We start from the raw sequence: 20,129 nt of genomic DNA, 5'->3' as shown, positions 1-20,129 counted from the left end.
TGATTAAGTTCGATTAAATAACGAAATCTTTACACAATATTTACAATGCCTTAAATAATATTTTAAGGCAGAAATAACTAAATGATTTGTACATCAAATGTTCTTAAGACAATCAGACCTTGTATAAAATAATATCTAAACTTCCATGAACACAATTTTAAGTTGAACAATATTTATAAGTAACAAAACTAAGAGCGATCTCTGACGATTTGTGTCTCAATCAGAACTTGTATAAAATATATTAGTGGCCATTAAACAAATCTATTAATTAAACAATGTTTAAGTTAACACAAATGAGACGGTAATCTCTTATTTTTGTCATAGATTATTTTCCAAATGCCATGTAAGTTTAAATTGTAAAAGTGTAAAAAGATGTTAAAAAAAAAAGGAAAACAGTAGAGAAATAGAGAAAATAAATCAACACTGTTTATTCTTACTTCACCCCCTTTTTCAAGTGTGGTTTCTATTTTTTTAAATTATCTGGCCATTCACTGATTACAAAAAAAATTATAAAAATTAAACAACAAAATAAATTATTGGAAAAGAATAATGCATGATGTGAACTACAAAAGAGAACATGAACAATTATAAATATTAAGTGAGCATATGACACAATCAACATTTTCATATACTAGAAGCACTACTGACAATGTATACAAGAAACCAACGATGCAACGTCTAGACTCCATGAATCTAAATTTACACATACTGCTAAGCACTTTTACTGTTAAAAAACGTATTTATGCTAGTAGATTATGCTCCCTACATTATTTTTTTAATATTTAACATTTAAAAACCTAAATAGATGAAAAACAAGTTCTAAGCCATTTAGTGAATGAAAAAAATGGAAATAAAACCTACAGATATGAATGTTAGCTAAGAAAGTAAGCTTGTAATAAATATGTTAAGTACATAAAATTTTGTTTCATTACAAATTGTCAAAATGTTATATGATCATATACATGAAGAATTCTTGTTCTTTGTCGGTCATTGTGAACATGGAGAGAATATTCCATTCCAGGCATTTCAAGCTGGATTTCATTCATTTATCAGTTCTAAAGAATTCTAATCTTCAACATAAATCCTTCATGAAACCCTCCACTGCAACTTTTCACAACGTCAAGCTTTTCATCAAGTTCAACTTTTGATGAAACTAAACTTTACATGAAATCCAAGTTTTTAACCAATCACAATGCCACAAAACATGCCATCTAAAACCCTCTGTAGAAAACAATGTACATGTGATCCAGCAGATTGCTGGAACCTGCAGGCCACTGGTCTCTCTCCATCACAGAATTGAAATTAACAGCACAAACAGACAGTCTAGCGCCCACTGTTAACCCGATTAATTTAATACTGATTGTATCAATAAGAAAAATTTTAAACAAATGAGATGCCCTACAGTTGCTCTGTTATAATTGGTGTCATCAATTAAAGAGTTACTTAGAATAACCAAAAAAAAAATAAAAGGAAATCATCCATCTACCTGAATGGATTATATTCATGTAATGAGAAAAATGATTTGTAATAAAAATTACAATCTTTTGGCTTGTGTTTTTTAAAGTTTTTTTTTCCTGTTATTTACACTAAACACATCCAGCCATGGATTTCATTTCTCATTTGGCACATTTATCCTGATTTTCTATCATAAACACTGCAATGAAATGTGGCACACTGCCATCAATGTTTTAAATATTCACTGCTATGAAATCTGATGATGCCACTTTTGTGAAAATGGAATCTCAAGAATACTTGAGCACTTGAACACCGGCTTCTACTCACATCAATGTTCCTCTTTAGCAAAAACTAAAGACAATAGCATGGTCACCATCCTCCAGAGTCATCTTTAGTTAGTCACCATCTGTTGCAAGATCACTATCAGCAATGACAGACCTACCATCAGTCAATAATGACACAGCTACCATCAGCCAATAATGACACGGCTACCATCAGCCAATAATGACACAGCTACCATCAGCCAATAATGACACAGCTACCATCAGCCAATAATGACACAGCTACCATCAGCAAATAGTGACACAGCTACCATCAGCAAATAGTGACACAGCTACCATCCTCAACAAGCTCACAATCAACCCATTACGGAGCTACATTCAGAACTTTTGGGATCACTACTAGTACTGCTGTGACTCATTGAAGAGTACTGTGAATCTGATGTGCTGATGGGACTATCCAGTGGTTCAAGAAGAAGATATGCCTGAGTGAAGAAAAAATTATGACAAGATTATTCAGAGTACACACATATTAAATGAAATGAAGTTTAAAAAATTGAATATTACTTTAAAATACAAGTACGTTTTTTATTGGAAAAATGAACTTGCCTCTTGATTAAGGGAAGAAGTCAGCATGTTATCTAGTTTTTGAACCAAAGTGTTGAAACAAGGTCGTTTATCTGGGTCTTCTTGCCAGCAATCTTGCATTATGCCATACCTGAATAAGCAACAGTATTAGGGCTAAGTAGCTAACAGTTAAAACATCCATGAAACTGTGCCTAACACAAGTAAGCATTAACTATGAAATAGGTTACCAATGTAGGCATTTAGTTACAAGTAAAAACTGCCTTACGTCTAAGCTACTTAATATTATTGACTATGTGATAGACTAAGTAAACTTCTAAATGCCACTTAAACCTGAATATTCAATTCAAATATAAGAACAAATAAAAGCTGAAGTTCCAAAAGTTAGAACTTACATTTGAGTTGAAGCATAAGGTGGCGGCTTCATCCTATGGCCATCTTTCAACAGGGCAAACAAAGCTTCGACTGGTACTGAAGGATATGGGTTGCCACCCAGTGTGAAAATCTCCCACAGTAAAACACCATATGACCAGCTACAAAAAATTTAAACAATTAGGATTTAACTTTTTGCACTGACAGGTAGAGATAGTTGCATAAAATAGTTAATTTGTTTTCTTTTTAAATGTAATGACAAATAAATGTCACTTTTACAAAAGAACTTCCATTATGATAAAATCTTTTTAATTTGATGAATAAATTTTTTTACATAAAATACTTTTCAAAGAGCTATCATTTTTAAAAATCATTGTTAAAAAAAATACTTTTCATTTGATTACAACTTTAATTTTACAACTATAAAATATAATATAATACTACTTACATATCACATTGGCTAATTTGATAACTATAAAATTTAATATACAATAGCTTTAAAAATGAATCCATACTTACACATCACTTTTAGAAGTATACTTTCTGTCAAACAGAGCTTCTGGAGCCATCCATTTAACTGGTAGCCTCCCCTGATAATAAATGTTATTTTTTCAAATAATGACCCATGTGAAAAAGGCCTCTGTGTCTACTGTTGTTACCATTATAAATTAAATATTTATTATGATTATTATAGATTTATTTAAAAATTTAGAAAACATGGACGTGGGGAGAAAAAACTTCTATATTAAAACAGTCATGTTTTGTTTGAGACTTACATCTGTTGTTTTCTTGTAGTAATCAGACGTAGAAAGGTTTCGAGTCAGGCCAAAATCTGCCAACTTGAGGACATAGTCTTCAGCCACCAAAACATTTCTTGCTGCCAAATCTCGATGGATGCACTACACAGAAAATATTAAAAAGTTGAATTTTTTAAAAGACAGGCTAAAATGTCTATGTAACAGTCCTGCCAGTAGTTTGTCAAACCTTTAAATGCTTGAATCCATAAATGTAATCTTAAGTGCAACAAACGACACGAAATTAATACATTCTCGTCATTTATTTTTAATGGCAGAGCAGTAGTTTAACTTTAATTACTGATGCAAAACATTTTAAAATATGAAACAAAGCGAAACAAATAAGTGACTGAATCTGAAACGAAGTTGACGTTATAAACAGTTAAATAACTTTACCTGTTTGGTTGAAAGGTACTCCATGCCTCTGGCAACTTGAAAAGCAAATGATATCAAGTCCTTCTGTGTTAAAGCTTTGGGCTCATTGCTCTCAGTGGACTGAAAGATTGGAGTCTCATACTCCAGTGTCATGGGAGGGAAGGTTGGATTAGGTGGCCGGTGGGTCTTCAAAAAGTCCCTCAAGTTCCCATATGGTGCAAACTCCACAATCACATACAGGGGTCCTAAAAAATGTTCATTTGTATATTTTTAATGGCCATTGTTACAACCTATAAATGCTTTAACAATGCTATTAAATTACTATATCGGACTAATAAAATCATTATAATATTTTAGAAAAATTTAAATCTTTAAAGAACTGTTAAATAATGTTTTAAGTCTATACTTCTATAAAATTGATGTTTTAATTATAATACTTAAGATGATTGTGTAGTGTTCTTAAGGGGATATGCTATGTTTTTTTCTATTTTTTACAGTTTAAGATCTAAAGCCTTTTGAATACTTTAATCATATTTGGCATATAAAAGTAAGTATTAAACATCAAAAAAAAAAGGTCGAAAACAATTTTGGTTGTCATGGAAACCAAAAAACCTCCGCCATTTTGAATTTTTCGGTACTTTTAAAAATGCTAAGGCTTTTTTATTTATGCATCTATATCAATCAAATTTAAACTGCTTTTATTTCAGTATATATTAAAACTTTTGTCACGATAACTTTTTGAAATAATTACTAGTAAGAATTTTACAAGGTCTAAAAAATCGTACCCTTTTTAGGATTCAAAAGTTTCAAAATGTGCATATTAATTACCAAATACTTTTTTTTTTTGAAAGCAATCACAATTCCCTCGTGACAAAAGTTGTATTTTTGCATCAAGAACGTTTACTGAAAATATGGTTGGCATTGTTTAATAAATAAAAAAGTAGTAGGCTTTTTAGTGTTAAAAACCTGCGAACTGAGAAAAACAGCCAAAAGTAACGAAAACTAGGTCAGGAAAGTACCGTATCTGTGTAAACTGCAAAGCCGATTGTAAGCTTTGGGTGTTTCCGAGAAGTAGGAAATTAAGTTTATTAAATACATAAGAAATCCAGCTTTCCAATGATGTCAAATACAATATAATGACGGATATAAAACTTTTCATAGAGAGCTTGTAAGATTGGGAAAAATTGATTATTTTTCAATTAATAGGTCATAAAAATCGTAATTCAAACACATAAAATATTTTTTTTTCTTTGAAGTTATTATTTTCTATATACAAAAATGGACAAAGTATCCAAAAGTGCAAGAAACCCATCATGACAAAAAACAAGAAATTTTGTGATTTTTTTCCGCGCATATCCCCTTAAGACTATATTATGCTGCAGAATTATTGTGTATCCTACTAAAAGACTACAGTAATTGCTGTGTAATAAATATATCAGACTTTATAACACTAAAGAATTACAGTAATCATAGGTTTTCTTTACCTCTCTGTGTACAACAGCCAAGAAGGTTGATGATATTTTTATTTTTCCCAATTCGCTTCATGGTCTCCATCTCCCTTATCAAGTCCATCATCTCCCTGTCTGTGGCATCTTTCTTCAGCATCTTCACAGCCACAGTAGTGGGGCTGTTGTTGTTCTGGAGTCCCATTGCCTCTCCCTTAACTACAAGCCCAAATGCACCTTCACCTAGTCTCTGGCCAAGCTTAAGGCTGCAAAATTTATTTCTCTAATTAGTTTAACTATCAGACAAAGCTGCATGTTAAATTTAATTTGGTGGAATTACTTTTGAAAAAATAAATTTAAAAACCAAAAAATATAATTAAGTTTGAATTGCGAATTTATAATTAAGTTTGAAAGATAAGATTTAAATGAACATAGAATACAATTTGTGTCAAGTCTCTGGGTCTGCAGGAAAAAATTACCGTTCTCTTGGGAACTCCCATTTGCTGTCATAGGGCAGGTGGTACTCTGATACTTCTGTGAAGTCTGAGGACAATCTCTTCCTCCTACTGTTAGAACTGGTGTATCCTTCTACTATACGAATTTGTGGCACCATAAGGGGAGCTATAGCATCAGGGTCCTTGCTATCACAATACAGGTCATTCTGGGAAAGAATGTTTTAATTTAATTTAAAAATATAACAATACAAGTCATTCTGGGAGAGAATGTTTTAATTTAATTTAAAAATGTAACAATATACAAGTCATTCTAGGAAATGTTTTTATTTAACTTTTAAAATGCAACCAAACAAGTAGTTCAGAGAGAAAATATTTTAATTGAACAAAAAATTTAAAATAAGCCCTTCAGTGAAAATAATATTTCCAATATATACATATGAAAATACAATTTACTGAAAGATGTCTAGTTTAAGATTTTGATAGTTAGCTTCAAATATTTTTTTTAAAAAAGGAAAATATAGCCATAATTATACTTACAGGTTTCATGATGATGATGCGCTTAACACTCCTTTGTTGGGGCTTGTTCCTCCTGCACATTCTGTATGCCAAGCATATTGTGCATAGCAAGCCAATGATGATGACAATAGAGATGGAGATCACCACCCAGTATACCGTGTACTCTAAAGAATTACCACCACCAGTGCTGCTGCTGCTTTTAGGACTCAAATCCACATCTTTAAATTAAAATTATCATGTTTAGTTTTAAAAATTGTTAAAGAATTTGTTAAATCAACATCAAAAGTCGCATTTAGTAAAAGAAAAATGATTGAAGTATGGATTGCTACCATATTAAGAACTTACTGTGTGTGTTTGGTAAACAAGATTAATTGTGTAGATTGATTAATTTATATCTAGTATTTATGAATGTTATTTTAAAATGTGGAAATTTGTCAATTGTAATTTTAAACTTTCAAAATGAATTACTTTTTTCATAACTATAGAAATCTTGGAAAATATAATTTACCATCCAAAACTTTCAGATATGCTGATTTGTGTTTAGTGCCAATAGCATTGCTGACCACACAGGAATATTTTCCTTCATCTTCTTTGCTGACATTGTAGATGACAAGGACTTCAGGTTCACTGTTATCAATGGATGAAACCTGAAATAAAATCAAAATAAGGTTTCAACCATCACAATAAGAATCATTGTCTTTAAGAAATGGTTTTAAATATCCTGTTGTGTATTGAGTACGTTGATAGCAATTTAAGATATAAGCAAGTGGTGCATGAAATTTTAGTTTTATATGCTTTTATTTGCATACTGATAATTTAGTTATTTGATTGCATGTTGAATTTAATTCTATCAAAAGATATTAAAATTTAGAATCGATCAAGAAACCAAATAATTTATGTTCTATAAAAGTTAATGTGTTTACATGCTTATTAATGACATTAAATGTCAAGTTCATGCTTTTATTTGGATGCAAATTTCTTTGTACTTTTTTTTTTTTACAAACGTGTTTGGAATTCTGACAGTTTTTATTAAAACTATTCTTGTGATAATTCAGTTTAGCAAAGAGGGGGAAAACAAAACAAAAAAAAGCATTAAAAATTTGGGGATGGGTACTCAAATATCTTCAAAATTTAAACCAAAAGCACACCGAAAAAATCCACAAAAAATAAACATTTTCAAATACTGCCAATTTCTGAAATAAAAGGCATTTTATGAAAGTAAAAGATTTTAGTTGGTGCGTAAATGCATAAAACTTGTGAGGTTAGTGTTAAATTTTAGATCCCACTGGCTAGGGACCATGTATGCATTCAATAAATAAAATAAAATTGCTACTGTACATTTTTAAAAATATTGCCTTATTACTTTGACAACATAGCGCATTACAATTAGTCTTGTTAATTATCATAAACATTACTGAAAAAAAAAATGTTGGCTGCCCGCTTGTAACATGCTTATGACTTAGTGATCTGACATAACCATTCCATTGTGTTCATGGTAGATGCTGTAATAAAACTATGTTATAAAATCATCTACATCATTGGTGTCAATACAACATGCCATAAAATGTAAAAAAAAAATGTGAATTTGTGCGACAACATTAAGGCAAATATACGACATCAAGTGACAACAAAAAAATCATGTGACAATTTCAGTTTGCTGCAGGCAAAAATATTACTTTTCTTTTAGCTTAGTTTACCTTGTTATGCTGTGGTGGGAAAGAAGGTAAAATTTAAAAAAGGTAAAAAATATATTGATAAACAAAATACACATCAAAAGAATATGAAGCAAAATATTAAAGAGTGTCAGAATAGTCTTAGTCAGTATTTGATATCTTTCCAGCATCTAATATAAGTGCTAAATATCAAATGGATGGTGGATTTAGCAAAAAGGATTGATTTTAAAAAGAATTTTAGATAATCCCTTTTCCTTTCTTCACCTAAGATCATTTGATAACACAAACAGCTACAAAAAAACCTTTTCATTGGTAGGTATTTTAATATTTATAAACAATGTAGTCTAACTATATTTATAATCTTATTTTAAATGACGGAAATGTCACTTTTTAAAATAAAATTTGACAAGTTGCTTTACTGAAGATAATCAAATACTGGCATGGTGAGAATAGGATAATAGGAGTGGGATGCTGTGTTGTGAATATATAGATGATTTAACAGAGGAGAAGTGAAAACATTAACAATCTTTTCTCTTTCAGTAATTAAACAAAATTAGTCTGCCTATCTGAGAAGTGTTGACAACAACACAAGGCTTATCAGATGGCATTTTCAGAAAGTTCTGACAAGGATACAGACATAATTGATTCAGCCCATTTTATAAGGACACTTTATATGAATAATGAAAAACAATTATATTAAAAAACTGTACAAATAGGAATGTGTAAATTACTATCGATAGAAATGTGTAAAGAAATTGCACAACTAGAAGTAAGCTACAAATATCTAATAGACATTTAAAGAATACAAACATCTAAAAGTGTAGAAGTGAACAATTGTAACAGTGATCTAAACAAGTGATAGCTCTAGGAACAACTACCACTTTTGGACATGTAACATCAACATAAAGAGATCTACTGAAACATTTGATTGACACAAAACTGTAAAGTGAGGCATACCTGGATCAGTTTAAAATAATAATTCCCATTTTCGTCAGTCTCTGAGCCATTGACAGGCTCATGCTTGACCCACTGGACATGAGGGTGGAACTGACTAATGAGGATTTTGCACATGAACGTGGCATTTTCTCCAACACGCACTGTCTGGTTTAGGGGTTCTTCTATTATTGGAACATGGGGAGCTCTTTCTGTAAGAGGATACAAAAAGTATAATGATCAATTTATGTGTGTGATAAGTCTGTCTGTGTATTTAAATACTTTTGTTTATTTAATTAAAATATTCAATGTGCTACTAATGATAATAAATCAAATGTGACAATGTAAACTGGTCGTAGAAAGTGTTTTTTCTCATCCATTGTATAAAATAGAGATGGAGTACAGTGGTAGTATATGCTAATAGGAATAAAATTTTCAATACAGGCAGGCCAAGTTCAATTCAAGTTAGCCCAATTTGTCACTCCTTGGATAACTTGGTAAATTAGTTTTTATTTAACCATTAAACCACCTATTAGATAAGGTGTGAAGAAGCTTATTTGTTATCACATAATGTAACTGTTTTCTTCCTTAAAAAATCTAGACCAAAACAAAAAATCCAGCCATAATCAAGTCTGTAACTGTTAACAAGGATATCTGCTGCATCAGAATTAGTAGATATCTTTATGTTATCACTTTTTGATGGTGGCCCTCCATTCTTCTCAGTGGGGTGCACAGCAGCTTCTAGTGGCCAACTTGGCACATCAAGGATAAGATAACTCCTCTTATCCACCACAAGTGCTAACACAGGTACTGTAGAATATCAGGAAGGAAAGGTGCCCCCTATCTAATCTCATGCAGGCAAAAGTGAAGATTCCCTCAAGTTTTTTTTCCCCAACTATTGACATCAATAATCATTTAACTAAATAAACCCACGTGGAAAAGTATAGTTTAAACAGGAAAAGGAAATAGCAATGACTTTCTTCAAACAACCAAATTATATTTAATCCCAACCCTTCTTCCTCTTTGTCAGGCTGCTGGTAATCCCTCCCAGACACATTCCCTCCCTGCCCCCCAACCTTTTGTTTGTTGTGTGCTGTTTGCCTCAAATAACATGCCCTGTGTTAGTCCAATCCAGAACAAGAGCTGTCGCTGTTTTCAGCTCCAGTTTAAAGGAGGATGATGCTGGTGGTGGTGCATGAGGAATGCACAGCTATTTCAACCTCACATCTGCATTCCTAAGGCACTAATTTAGGGACAGCAAGGAAGTGGCACACGTTCAGAGCTCTTTGTCATTTAGAGCAGATAGTTGATGTCTTAACTTGTAGGTTATTTAATTTGGTAAAAAAAAAAAAGGAAGGATACCCTTCATTTATTAATTTAGGGACTTACGCTCAGTTCTTTGTCATATACAACAGACAGTTTTAATCTATAATTTGTAGTTGTTTTTTTTTTTACCATTTATACTTTGTGTAAAGAAAACAATGATCCTCTTTATTCACTAATGTAGGGACTACAAGGAAGTGACACACCCATAGATTTTTGTTATTTACAGCACACAGTTAAGATCTTAATTTTGTAGGTTATTCAATGCTTCATCTATTTTTTATGTACAGAAGGAGAAAATATATAACATGTGTACACTTTTGTTAAAAACAGAGGGTAGTTTGCTGAGTGGATATTTGCAGGTCTGGAGTTGTGTTTTTTTGAGGTTGCATGATGATGTAAACTGACATACTTCATAAGTACCATACATATTATAAAACAGTGACATACAAGTAAATGAACAGACATATTGCTGAAGTTATGCTGTTGAATGAAGAATGAATTCATTTTTTTTTACACATTTTTTACATATATTTAAGAAGAATATAAAACAAAATTTGATTTAGATTTTATAAAATAATTTTAATTTTTGACAATTGTTTATCATTTATTTTTATAAAATCATAATATAATTTAGTTTTTTATTCTTCTTATTTATGGTCAAGAAACAGCTACTTACGATAAACTTGTAAAGTATAAGTCCACTTAATAGATCCATGAATGTTGGAAGCAATACAAGTGTAATCTCCAGCATCAGAGAGTAACAAGTCTCTCAGAACCATTTCTCTACCTCCTCTGTGTAGCACTATCTGTATATATCATTGAATAATTAAAAGAACTGATTCTTTTTTAGCTAATTAATGCTAAAATAAAAATTGTATGCTAAAAAATGTACATTTTTAAGCACAATTATCTTATATATAAATATATATTATAAAAATATGAAAAAATAAACAATATTTTTACAAGTATAATTTAATTGCATTCAAACTTTATGAAGTTTAAAACAGAGCTATTGTTTTATTTTTCCTCAAGGCTAGAGAGTACACATTTTAAGTAAACCATTCAGATTAGAAGAAGAGAAAAAAAGAGGAGCAAGCAGCCTTAGTAAACAAGCATGTTAGATGTTAGGCCACTTGTAAACAGTAGGTCTTCAACTGTGGGAGGACAGTTTGCGGTCATCCAAGGGGAGATCACACTTTAGAGATTGCTCTTACCATTTATCTTACTTTAAAATATAACTACACTGTGGTAGTTTAAGCACTATTTCAAACGGTGTACATTAATTACAGCAAACACAGCAGAAATATTTTTTTTTAAATGGGGTATTTACCCTAGAACTTGTACTCTCATCCAAAAGAGTTCCATTTTTATACCACTTGATGACAGGTTTAGGCGTTCCCTCTGGGCAGCACTCAAATGTCGTGTAGGAAGTTACCATCCCATTTTTGGTAGTTCCACCTCTTTGTTCTAAACTCCATGAAGGATTTGTTTTCTCTGGAACTTTTACCAAAGCAAACTCTGATAAAGACTTGCTTGTTAAAATGTCTAAGTTATAAAACTTTAATGTTTACATGGATTTTATTGCTCTAAAATTAATTTTAAATAAATACCTTTAGCTTCTGTAACCTGTTCTGCGAAACCATACTTAGTCGACTCACTTTCCTCTACAAAAAAATAATGTAGGAATTACAAGTGTGCATTCACAAGGGTAGAGCTACATAATTTATATGAAATGAGTTTAAGTTTCTGTGGTGATGTAATGTGTATGAAGGGTGAATACCTGGAACAGATCACTGCGTGTGTGTAGGTATCATGTAGTGAGACGCGAGGCCGGGTGTGTTGACGTGTATGTTGTTGTACGGAGTGATGAGGGTACAAGGGAAGCGACTGGTCGGGTGACAGTGGCTGTGTTGTGAGCGAGAGATAGGTGGTGTGTAGGGATGAATGCGGAGGACAGTTACAGGTCGGGCGTGAAAGCAAGGAGGTTGATTTTGTGACTGGAGGCGCAGGAGGTAGAGAAATAAAGGACTGTGATATCTAGCTTCAATTGTGTTGTGTTCTCTTTCAGATTCAGACACCCTCAGTCTCATTAACATCAATTAAAGCTTAGATTTGTAATTAAAAAACATGAGATTTTTTTGTTTTAGTTGGTAGAATGATGAAAGTGAGTTAACCTCCCCATACACTGGTCAAGTGGTCAACTTACTTATGACTGTAAGTGTTATGTTAACCCAGTCCTCCCCATACTGATTGGATACGTGGCAGCTATAGACTCCTGAGTCCTCTATCTCTGTCCTGTTAATGACTAGGGTTGTTCTTTTGATGGAGATCCTGTAGTAAAGAAAAGGTTTTTTTAAATTTGTTTTATAGAAATGTTTCACTCTAAGATACATGTATGCTTGGCTCTGTTAGGTGACACCTTAAGCTATACGTGTACAAGTATTTATTAGCTACAGCTATACCTAGGGTACAGGGAAACACTGAAGCCACATCCTCAGCTAGCTATACCTGTACATGTATCTTTTAGCTACAGCTATACCTGAACAAGGAGCTATTAGCTACAGCTTTACCTAGGGTACAGAGAAACACTGAACCCACGTCCTTAGCTACATACATACATGAACAAGGATCTTTTATGTACAGCTATACCTGAACAAGGCGCTATTAGCTACAGCTATACCTGACCAAGTAGCTACTAGCTACAACTAGGCCTAAGACGCCCCAGAATGTCCTCACCTTGTTTTATTGCTGGGGTTGACCAATGAATTGTTGTAGTACCAGACGTGAAACGGTTTGGGTGTACCAAATGCTTGGCATGGAAGCTTCACAGTATCTCCTACTACCGCTATTTTGCTTTTATCCGGGCGCTCCTTGAAATGTGGTTTGATGTCTGTAAAAAAAAAATTAAAAATTAATTGTTCAGTAATTAAAATTTAAAATCTTTAAAAATATAATTCTTCCATTATACTTGGAAATAAAAGTAAAGTAATGGAAAAGTTATTTTCCAAGCGTGAAAAAAAAATCACGAGTGAATAGTTATAAGGATATCAGATATGTTTTTTTAAGAGCCGCTTGGTTCGCATAAACTACCTAAACAGGTGTGAACAATTAATTAGCACAGAAACGGCAAAATACCACGTGACCGTCGTAACAAGTGTGGGCGAGGAATGGAGAGATGCGCGGAGCTGTTAACACTAAAGAAAGATGGCCCCCACGTGTAAGCGAAAACACGTGCCATTGGTAGACAGAAGCAACCGGAGCCGATAGGTTTGTAGCGGTGCTGACGCTATCAATAACACACATGGATCATATAGGCCGCCAGCCCTGGGATTAAGAAATACTTGCGATGCTGGGATAACTGGAGGCACGTTTACCAAATGCCAAGGATACAAGTTCTAAGTACACGCCTACAGTGTAGATAGAGTATACAATGGGGGGATACTTTTTAGATGGATACTTTTAGTGCTTTCACCTTCATAGGTAACGGCACTATAAAAACAACGACGGGGACACTATGAAAATCACGTTAATGCAGGCGTCATTTTTGCACCATCAACATACCATTAACACAGCGATATCTTTCTGGTGTGTATTTTTTTTATACCAATTTACAACAATATTCTAGATTATCGCCTTTCAATACATGTCTATAATAAAAAATAGTTTGTTTAATTAAACAGGGTACAATTTTCATACGTGTTGATTTATGATGTTTGGTTGTTTTCAACATCAAACCGACCCTACTTGTTTTTGTTTTTTTATTTATGTAAAACTTGGCACATCAGTCATATTATTACCCTAATTAAGTCGCACATCAGTGGTATATTCTGTATATAGAAACTCATCAGTCTTATAGAGAAACACAGCAGTCATATAACCCTTATAGAAAAACGCATCAGTTCTATACCCTTAAAGCAGGGGTCTCCAAACTTTTCAGTCCGAGGGCCGCATTAACTATCAAATTTCAGTTCGGGGGCCAGTTTCTTCCAGGCATGTCTTTGATTTTTCTGGGCAAAGTTCCTCAGCCATCATCAACAAACGTTTTTTTCCGTGGACAAAAAGAGCTCCGCGGGCCGGATAGGAGGACCTCGCGGGCCGCATTCGGCCCGCGGGCCGTAGTTTGGAGACCCCTGCCTTAAAGTATAGAGAAACACATCAGTGTATAAAGAAACACAGGCATATAGTCCTTATATGGAAACCAGTCATATAGCCCTTATAGAGAAACACGGTCATTTAGTCCTAGAGAAACATCTCATTACCTTAATACAGAACCACGGCCGACCTATTACAGTAACAAAAAAAAGCACAACAGGTGTAAAACCCTAACTAATAAAACAGTCCGCTAAATATCGGCATTTCAAGTGACTACCACCAAACGCAGAAAGAAGTGTAAGGTTTTTATAAACTGTAAAAAACTTCAAAAGCCAGGGCGTTTGCAAAAGTTTGATAAGAGTGGTGGAGTGGGGATAAATGGCAGGGTGGAGTTTGTTTATTATTTTACACATGTATGCTGAGTAGTGAGTGAGGTGGGATACGAATGTACCACATTTGTCAGCGCCTCTTGTCAAATAGCCACCCCACTCCTAACCATATATACACACACACACACACACACCTGAAGGCAACCGTAGTCTGGTAGAAGATCCTAGAAAATGTTTTGGTGTACACGCGAATTCTACGAATGCTACGCCTTTCTCTACTACTTACGCCACTGAACTGGCTACCCTTTAGCTGCCCCTTACACCCTTTCTCTACTACATGTTTACAATCATCTCACCACGAGCTCAAACAAGGAGCCCCCCTTGTCACCCTATGACGAAGCCACACCTCGGAGACCGGAAGTACGACCCACTTGTGACTGCCCTATCATTTCCCCGTCTTTAGGTTTACTTTAAAATCACTGGCGTAGTCTTTTCTTTACTCGGGAAAGTTTCGTTTTCGTTTCTTTTCTTTTGTGTGTGTTTATTATTAATTTCCTAGCTTATTCGCAGGCAACTTATTAGCAAATTTTAACCACCCAGTAATTTCGGCGATCAGTATCGTATTTAGTTCATTTAGAGTATGGAATTTATAGTAATTTCAAGAAGTCATTTTAACCTAGATATAGTATTGACAAAGTACTAACTTAACGTGTCCAATGGCTCAGTCCATAAGGACATGCTGAAACATCGAGGAAAGATTTCATAAACGTGACCAAAAGTTTCCCCTGTGTGATCACAGTGGTTGCAAACCTGCCGAGTCCATGTATAAATTGCATATCCTTGTACAAGACTTTTCTGAACACCGCACAAAAAGCAAATAACACCAGAATTCGTACCTAACATGAAATTCTGAATACAACCTGCGGCCTGGTGACTTATAGATCAGAAACCTTTGCTCGTCGCATTGAAAATGTGTGCAATTTAAAATTTGCAGAATTAAGAAATTTCACTTTAAAGAAAAACCGCGCCGAATTAGCACCCTTGTAACGATTTTAGAAGACCCCCATCTCTATAAAGATTTGAACTAAACCATTTGGAATTACAGAGATCTAGACTAGTTTTTTTTTAAAATATCTTAACCGAAATTTTTATCGTTTTCATATCAGGGGTACAATGCACTCCGAGTGTTGCCGGGGTCTATTTGCTTCTTATCTAGCCAAGTTTTTATGTTTTCAAGTTCCGTGGCTATAGAAACAGTTAGGCCACATCCTGTTTAGAGCTACGTTATAAAACTCTTCTTTAAGACCAGGTCACGGTGAATACAGGCAACCATTTATATATGTGGTAATTTAATACCTGAGTTACACTTTATACACCGCATACACCAGAGCGACACCTCGTACACAAAAGTGAATCTTCGAACACTATAGTGACACATCATACACCAGAGCGACACCGCATACACTATAGTGAATCTTCGAACACTACAGTGACACATCATACACTAGAAAGACACCACATACACTAGAGCGACACCTCGTACACTATAGTGAATCTTCGAACACTATAGTGACACATCATACACTAGAAAGACACCGCATACACCAGAACGACACCTCGTAAATCATAGACACCTTGGAGTGATACCAATATCATCAGAGTGACACCCTTATCACCACTGTAATAACCCTCGTCCTTTATTATGACACTATAATGATTAATTCTATAAATGAACTAGGTTCTGCGCGCATGGCCAAAGTTAAGTGTAAATATAAAATCACATCTTTACTAATTTACACATTATCACCATACTCCGACTGTATTTTTTTTTAAAATGTGAATCTTAAAGATCCCGGTTGCAACATAATTTGTTTTGCTTAGTTTCGCTCGTACTTGTAATTTTTCCCAGCCGATCCACCAGTTCTAAACTGCTAGGCCTTAGACTGTAGAATGTTGCGAGATATACTGAAGCTATTCTTTACTGCTACGCTGTCGAATGTTGAGTTATATTTTAAACAGTCGCATGTTGCGAGATGTATTTTAAAACAATTATTTACTACTACACCGTAGAGTTATATTTTAAACAGTCGCATGTTGCGAGATGTATTTTAAAACAATTATTTACTACTACACCGTAGAGTTATATTTTAAACAGTCGCATGTTGCGAGATGTATTTTAATACGGACGCCGTCTCCGCGAACTTGTGAACGAAAAACGAAAGTGCGACAAAAGCTCACATTTCCAAACACCTGTGTTTATGTACAGTAGGCCGGGAACAAATAAACTAAAGGCGAGAGGTCACGACCCTTTTAATCCACCCCCCCCCCCCTTGCAGTTTCCGTCCCTGCCCAGCCACTATAGCGTCGGCCGTCTAGGATACCCTCCTCTCCGTGTCTAGCTTTTATAGTAGAGTAGGTAGGAAACCAGGTCTAACACTATACACAGTTGTAACTAATGCCAGAATTACATAGCTACAATACCATGTCCATATAACCAGGAAGTCACAGTTTAAATTATAAACGATTTTAATTTTACCAGAATTCATGATTGTTTTACCTTACATAGTGTGTAGATTGTTTTATATTTTAAATGGTATAAAAAATAACAATCTCAAGCACCTCAGCTAACAATGCACTAAGGTATTTTTTAAAGAGTTCCACGCGTCTTATGTAACGTTATAAAGTAACCTTGGCGCAAACAATGTTAAAACAATACCTCCAAAAATATCGATTCCGCCCCGTGTACACAAATACACGCCCCTTGTCGACATACATGCACGAGCAAAATATTTACAACAAGAATGTACATCTTCGATAGACGAGCCGCGTATTGAGGCACCCATTCCTGACGAGTGCCAGCAACGCCGGATATCTGCAGCTCTTTTACAGCGTGAAGATTCCAGAAAGTTCAGCCCGGCTAGGGAAAGCAAAGCCAGGCCGCTAGAAAAATATACAGGGACATTATCAAGGTACACAGGCACACATACGCACACAAACTTCAGACGACTATCCGCTCGTACTATGTTACAGACCACGAGGTATTTCTTATACGCTAGAACCGAGCCTTCCGCCGAGTGATGCTGGCGTAGAGCTTCGTGGGCAATGATGTGACAACACGTAAATAAAAGCAAACTTAACGTACAGGAACTAGAGTTTTGGTTACCGCTGTGTTTACGAAACTTTCAGTTTACACGCGTTTTCAAATTACTTTATTTTTTAAACATGTTATAGATACGCCTACGGGCGTTCACGCTACTCACGGGAGGAGAAAAAATAAGGCGAAGACGTACGAGGATAGGTGTGAGATAAGACTCACACGGAGGTATGCATTATCTGCTGAATAAATGATAAACTACACTTCAACAGAATACTCTCGGCGGGCGCTAATCGCGCGCGGCTGCTTGTTAGGTATCAAAAGTTGGGCATTTATGCCGCCAGGGGGGCACTCGATTAAGTCACATGTGGTCATCGGGTTTTTATGGCACGTAGTTGTGGCCATCGGTTTACATTTTTTTAACGGCAGTTGTTGTCGTCGGTTTTAATTTGTCTTTTCATTAGCCACAACCTACTAAGGTGTGGTCATTGCTTTTATTTCATAACTATTGTACATATAGGATTCCAAACTATATTATAATTGTTTAAAATACACTATGCAGTTCAGGAATATTAGGCAAAACCGAACGATTAACACTAAATAGTTGGTATTTTCAACAATCAGATGCTAAATTGTAGTTGTGAAGTCTACTTCTTAAAGATGTGCTCGTCTTATATCTTAAGTTTTAAAAAAAAGCCTACACAAATGCTTACGCATTTACTTTAACCTACAAAAAAAGTATACGCCTTTACACTACTTCAACCTACCCAAAAGCATACGCCTCTACACTACCAACATCACATGTTCCCCCACTTACTCCGCCCCTGTGAGGTTCATGTGGGCAGCTGGCGGACATGTTTTTAATGACATTTGTTGCCCTTACTCTCTACCACATGTTGTCCATTCTAAAGGAGATGTCTTAAGTCTTGTAGACACTTGTAGCAGTAAATATCAAACGTATGATACCATCTACGTTAACTTGCAAGAAAGACAATTTATAACTATCTACATTTAATCCCATTTTCAAAAGAAATTGCTTAAAAATTATAACTTGAAAATTCGGACAGATTAGCACTTTTAAAAATCACGAAAGATAATAGTTCAATCCTAATTAAATTAAACGTTTAGTATAAAATTGTTATTAAATGCGAAAATAATCACTGGAATGGCTTGACTGCTGGAGTGAACGATAGCAACAGTGTCATTGGCAAACTAATGGATAAAACGCTACTATCCAAATGAAGCTCTTGAATAAAATATTTAGATGTAAGCTTTAAGTGGTAGATCAAACGTTTGCCATACTGAGAGTATAGCGTTTCCGTAAAACGACTCTGTGTCCACCTAACTCAGATGGGTATCTAGCGTCAAGTTAGGGTCAGTGAAGGCATTGAAAACTGACCACACTATCACTTTAAAGGAGGCGTTCACAAAAAATGTCAACTCATCCGACCAACTGGCTATACAGCCAAAACGTAGCATTCCTTTTTTGTGCATAGAAAATGCGACCCCCCCCCCCCCCCCCAAAAAAAAAATCCCATTTATGGGATGTTTATGTGGACACGTCTTCAAGCAGTCGACACCTTTAACATTTACTATTTAATTTACCAGTAGGATTATAAGCCGCGTACAGACTTACTGGCGTTTAATTTGTAGATGAAAGAAACATGAATGCTAAAGAAATGATAAATTAAAAAATTAAGAAAACCAGACAGATCAAGACAAGCTATTCACCTTGAGAAAACAAACAGATCTTTGCTTTCACAAAAACTAATGTAAATAGCAGGAGTTGAATGAAGAGGTTGGGTTTTTTTTTAAAGGAAGAGCTTAATAAGCAATCAAAATGATTAAAGAGATAAAAATCTCATATCTAAGAAAACAGCTTCGAATTAAGGTTTAAAAAAAACGTACCTTTTCCAGAAGTTTCGAATCTCTGACACAGGCCAACAGGAAGCCCCTCCAGAACTGCAGTAACCAGAATTAACAACCAGATAATTCCCATCTTTTGACGTCACTGCAACGGTCGAATCATGGCGCTCACAGCCTCGATCACGTGACCCACCTTAATTCCATTCTTTCATTATCTGCGAGTCATCTGTCTGAACAAACAAAAAAAAAACAAATACATCCAAGTGTTCCTTAAGAAATAACGCATACTTAATTTTCTCTTTACTATTATGTATATTCTAACGAAGTGAATATAACTTTGTTTTTACAATTATGATAGCACTTATAGGAAATATAAATAGCCTATGTTTCAAAATAAAGCGCTTTATAAATAAAATAACTCAGTTGATTGGCGTTACCTAAAAACCAAACCAATTTTAGCAGAACATTCTAGTTTGTTTTTTTTTAATTTGTTAATTACGTTGTACATAAATACTTTTTGTTTCACTACTTTTGTAGTGGC

The 20,129-nt window shown here is 34.4% G+C and overlaps 1 protein-coding gene across 1 annotated transcript; it reads right to left on the bottom strand.

Annotated features, from left to right (window-relative positions):
• Positions 1-379: 379 nt before the first annotated feature.
• LOC131956940 (fibroblast growth factor receptor 4) lies at positions 380-19,814 on the bottom strand. Its single transcript, XM_059321579.1, has 17 exons — positions 19,631-19,814; positions 12,944-13,097; positions 12,414-12,538; positions 11,818-11,871; positions 11,538-11,707; positions 10,884-11,013; positions 8,906-9,093; positions 6,784-6,922; positions 6,297-6,493; positions 5,784-5,965; positions 5,344-5,570; positions 3,881-4,104; positions 3,467-3,589; positions 3,210-3,280; positions 2,714-2,851; positions 2,343-2,451; positions 380-2,218 (listed from the first exon to the last, which is right to left on the bottom strand). The coding sequence occupies exons 1-17, from the start codon at positions 19,719-19,721 to the stop codon at positions 2,093-2,095; spliced, it is 2,448 nt and encodes an 815-aa protein (XP_059177562.1). The 5' UTR covers positions 19,722-19,814; the 3' UTR covers positions 380-2,092.
• Between the last annotated feature and the right edge of the window lie 315 nt (positions 19,815-20,129).

The sequence above is a fragment of the Physella acuta genome, unplaced genomic scaffold (assembly GCF_028476545.2).
Source record: "Physella acuta isolate Inbredline_101_S28 unplaced genomic scaffold, ASM2847654v3 ptg001188l, whole genome shotgun sequence".
NCBI lineage: Eukaryota > Metazoa > Mollusca > Gastropoda > Physidae > Physella > Physella acuta.
This window is presented reverse-complemented; position numbering and strand designations above follow the sequence as displayed.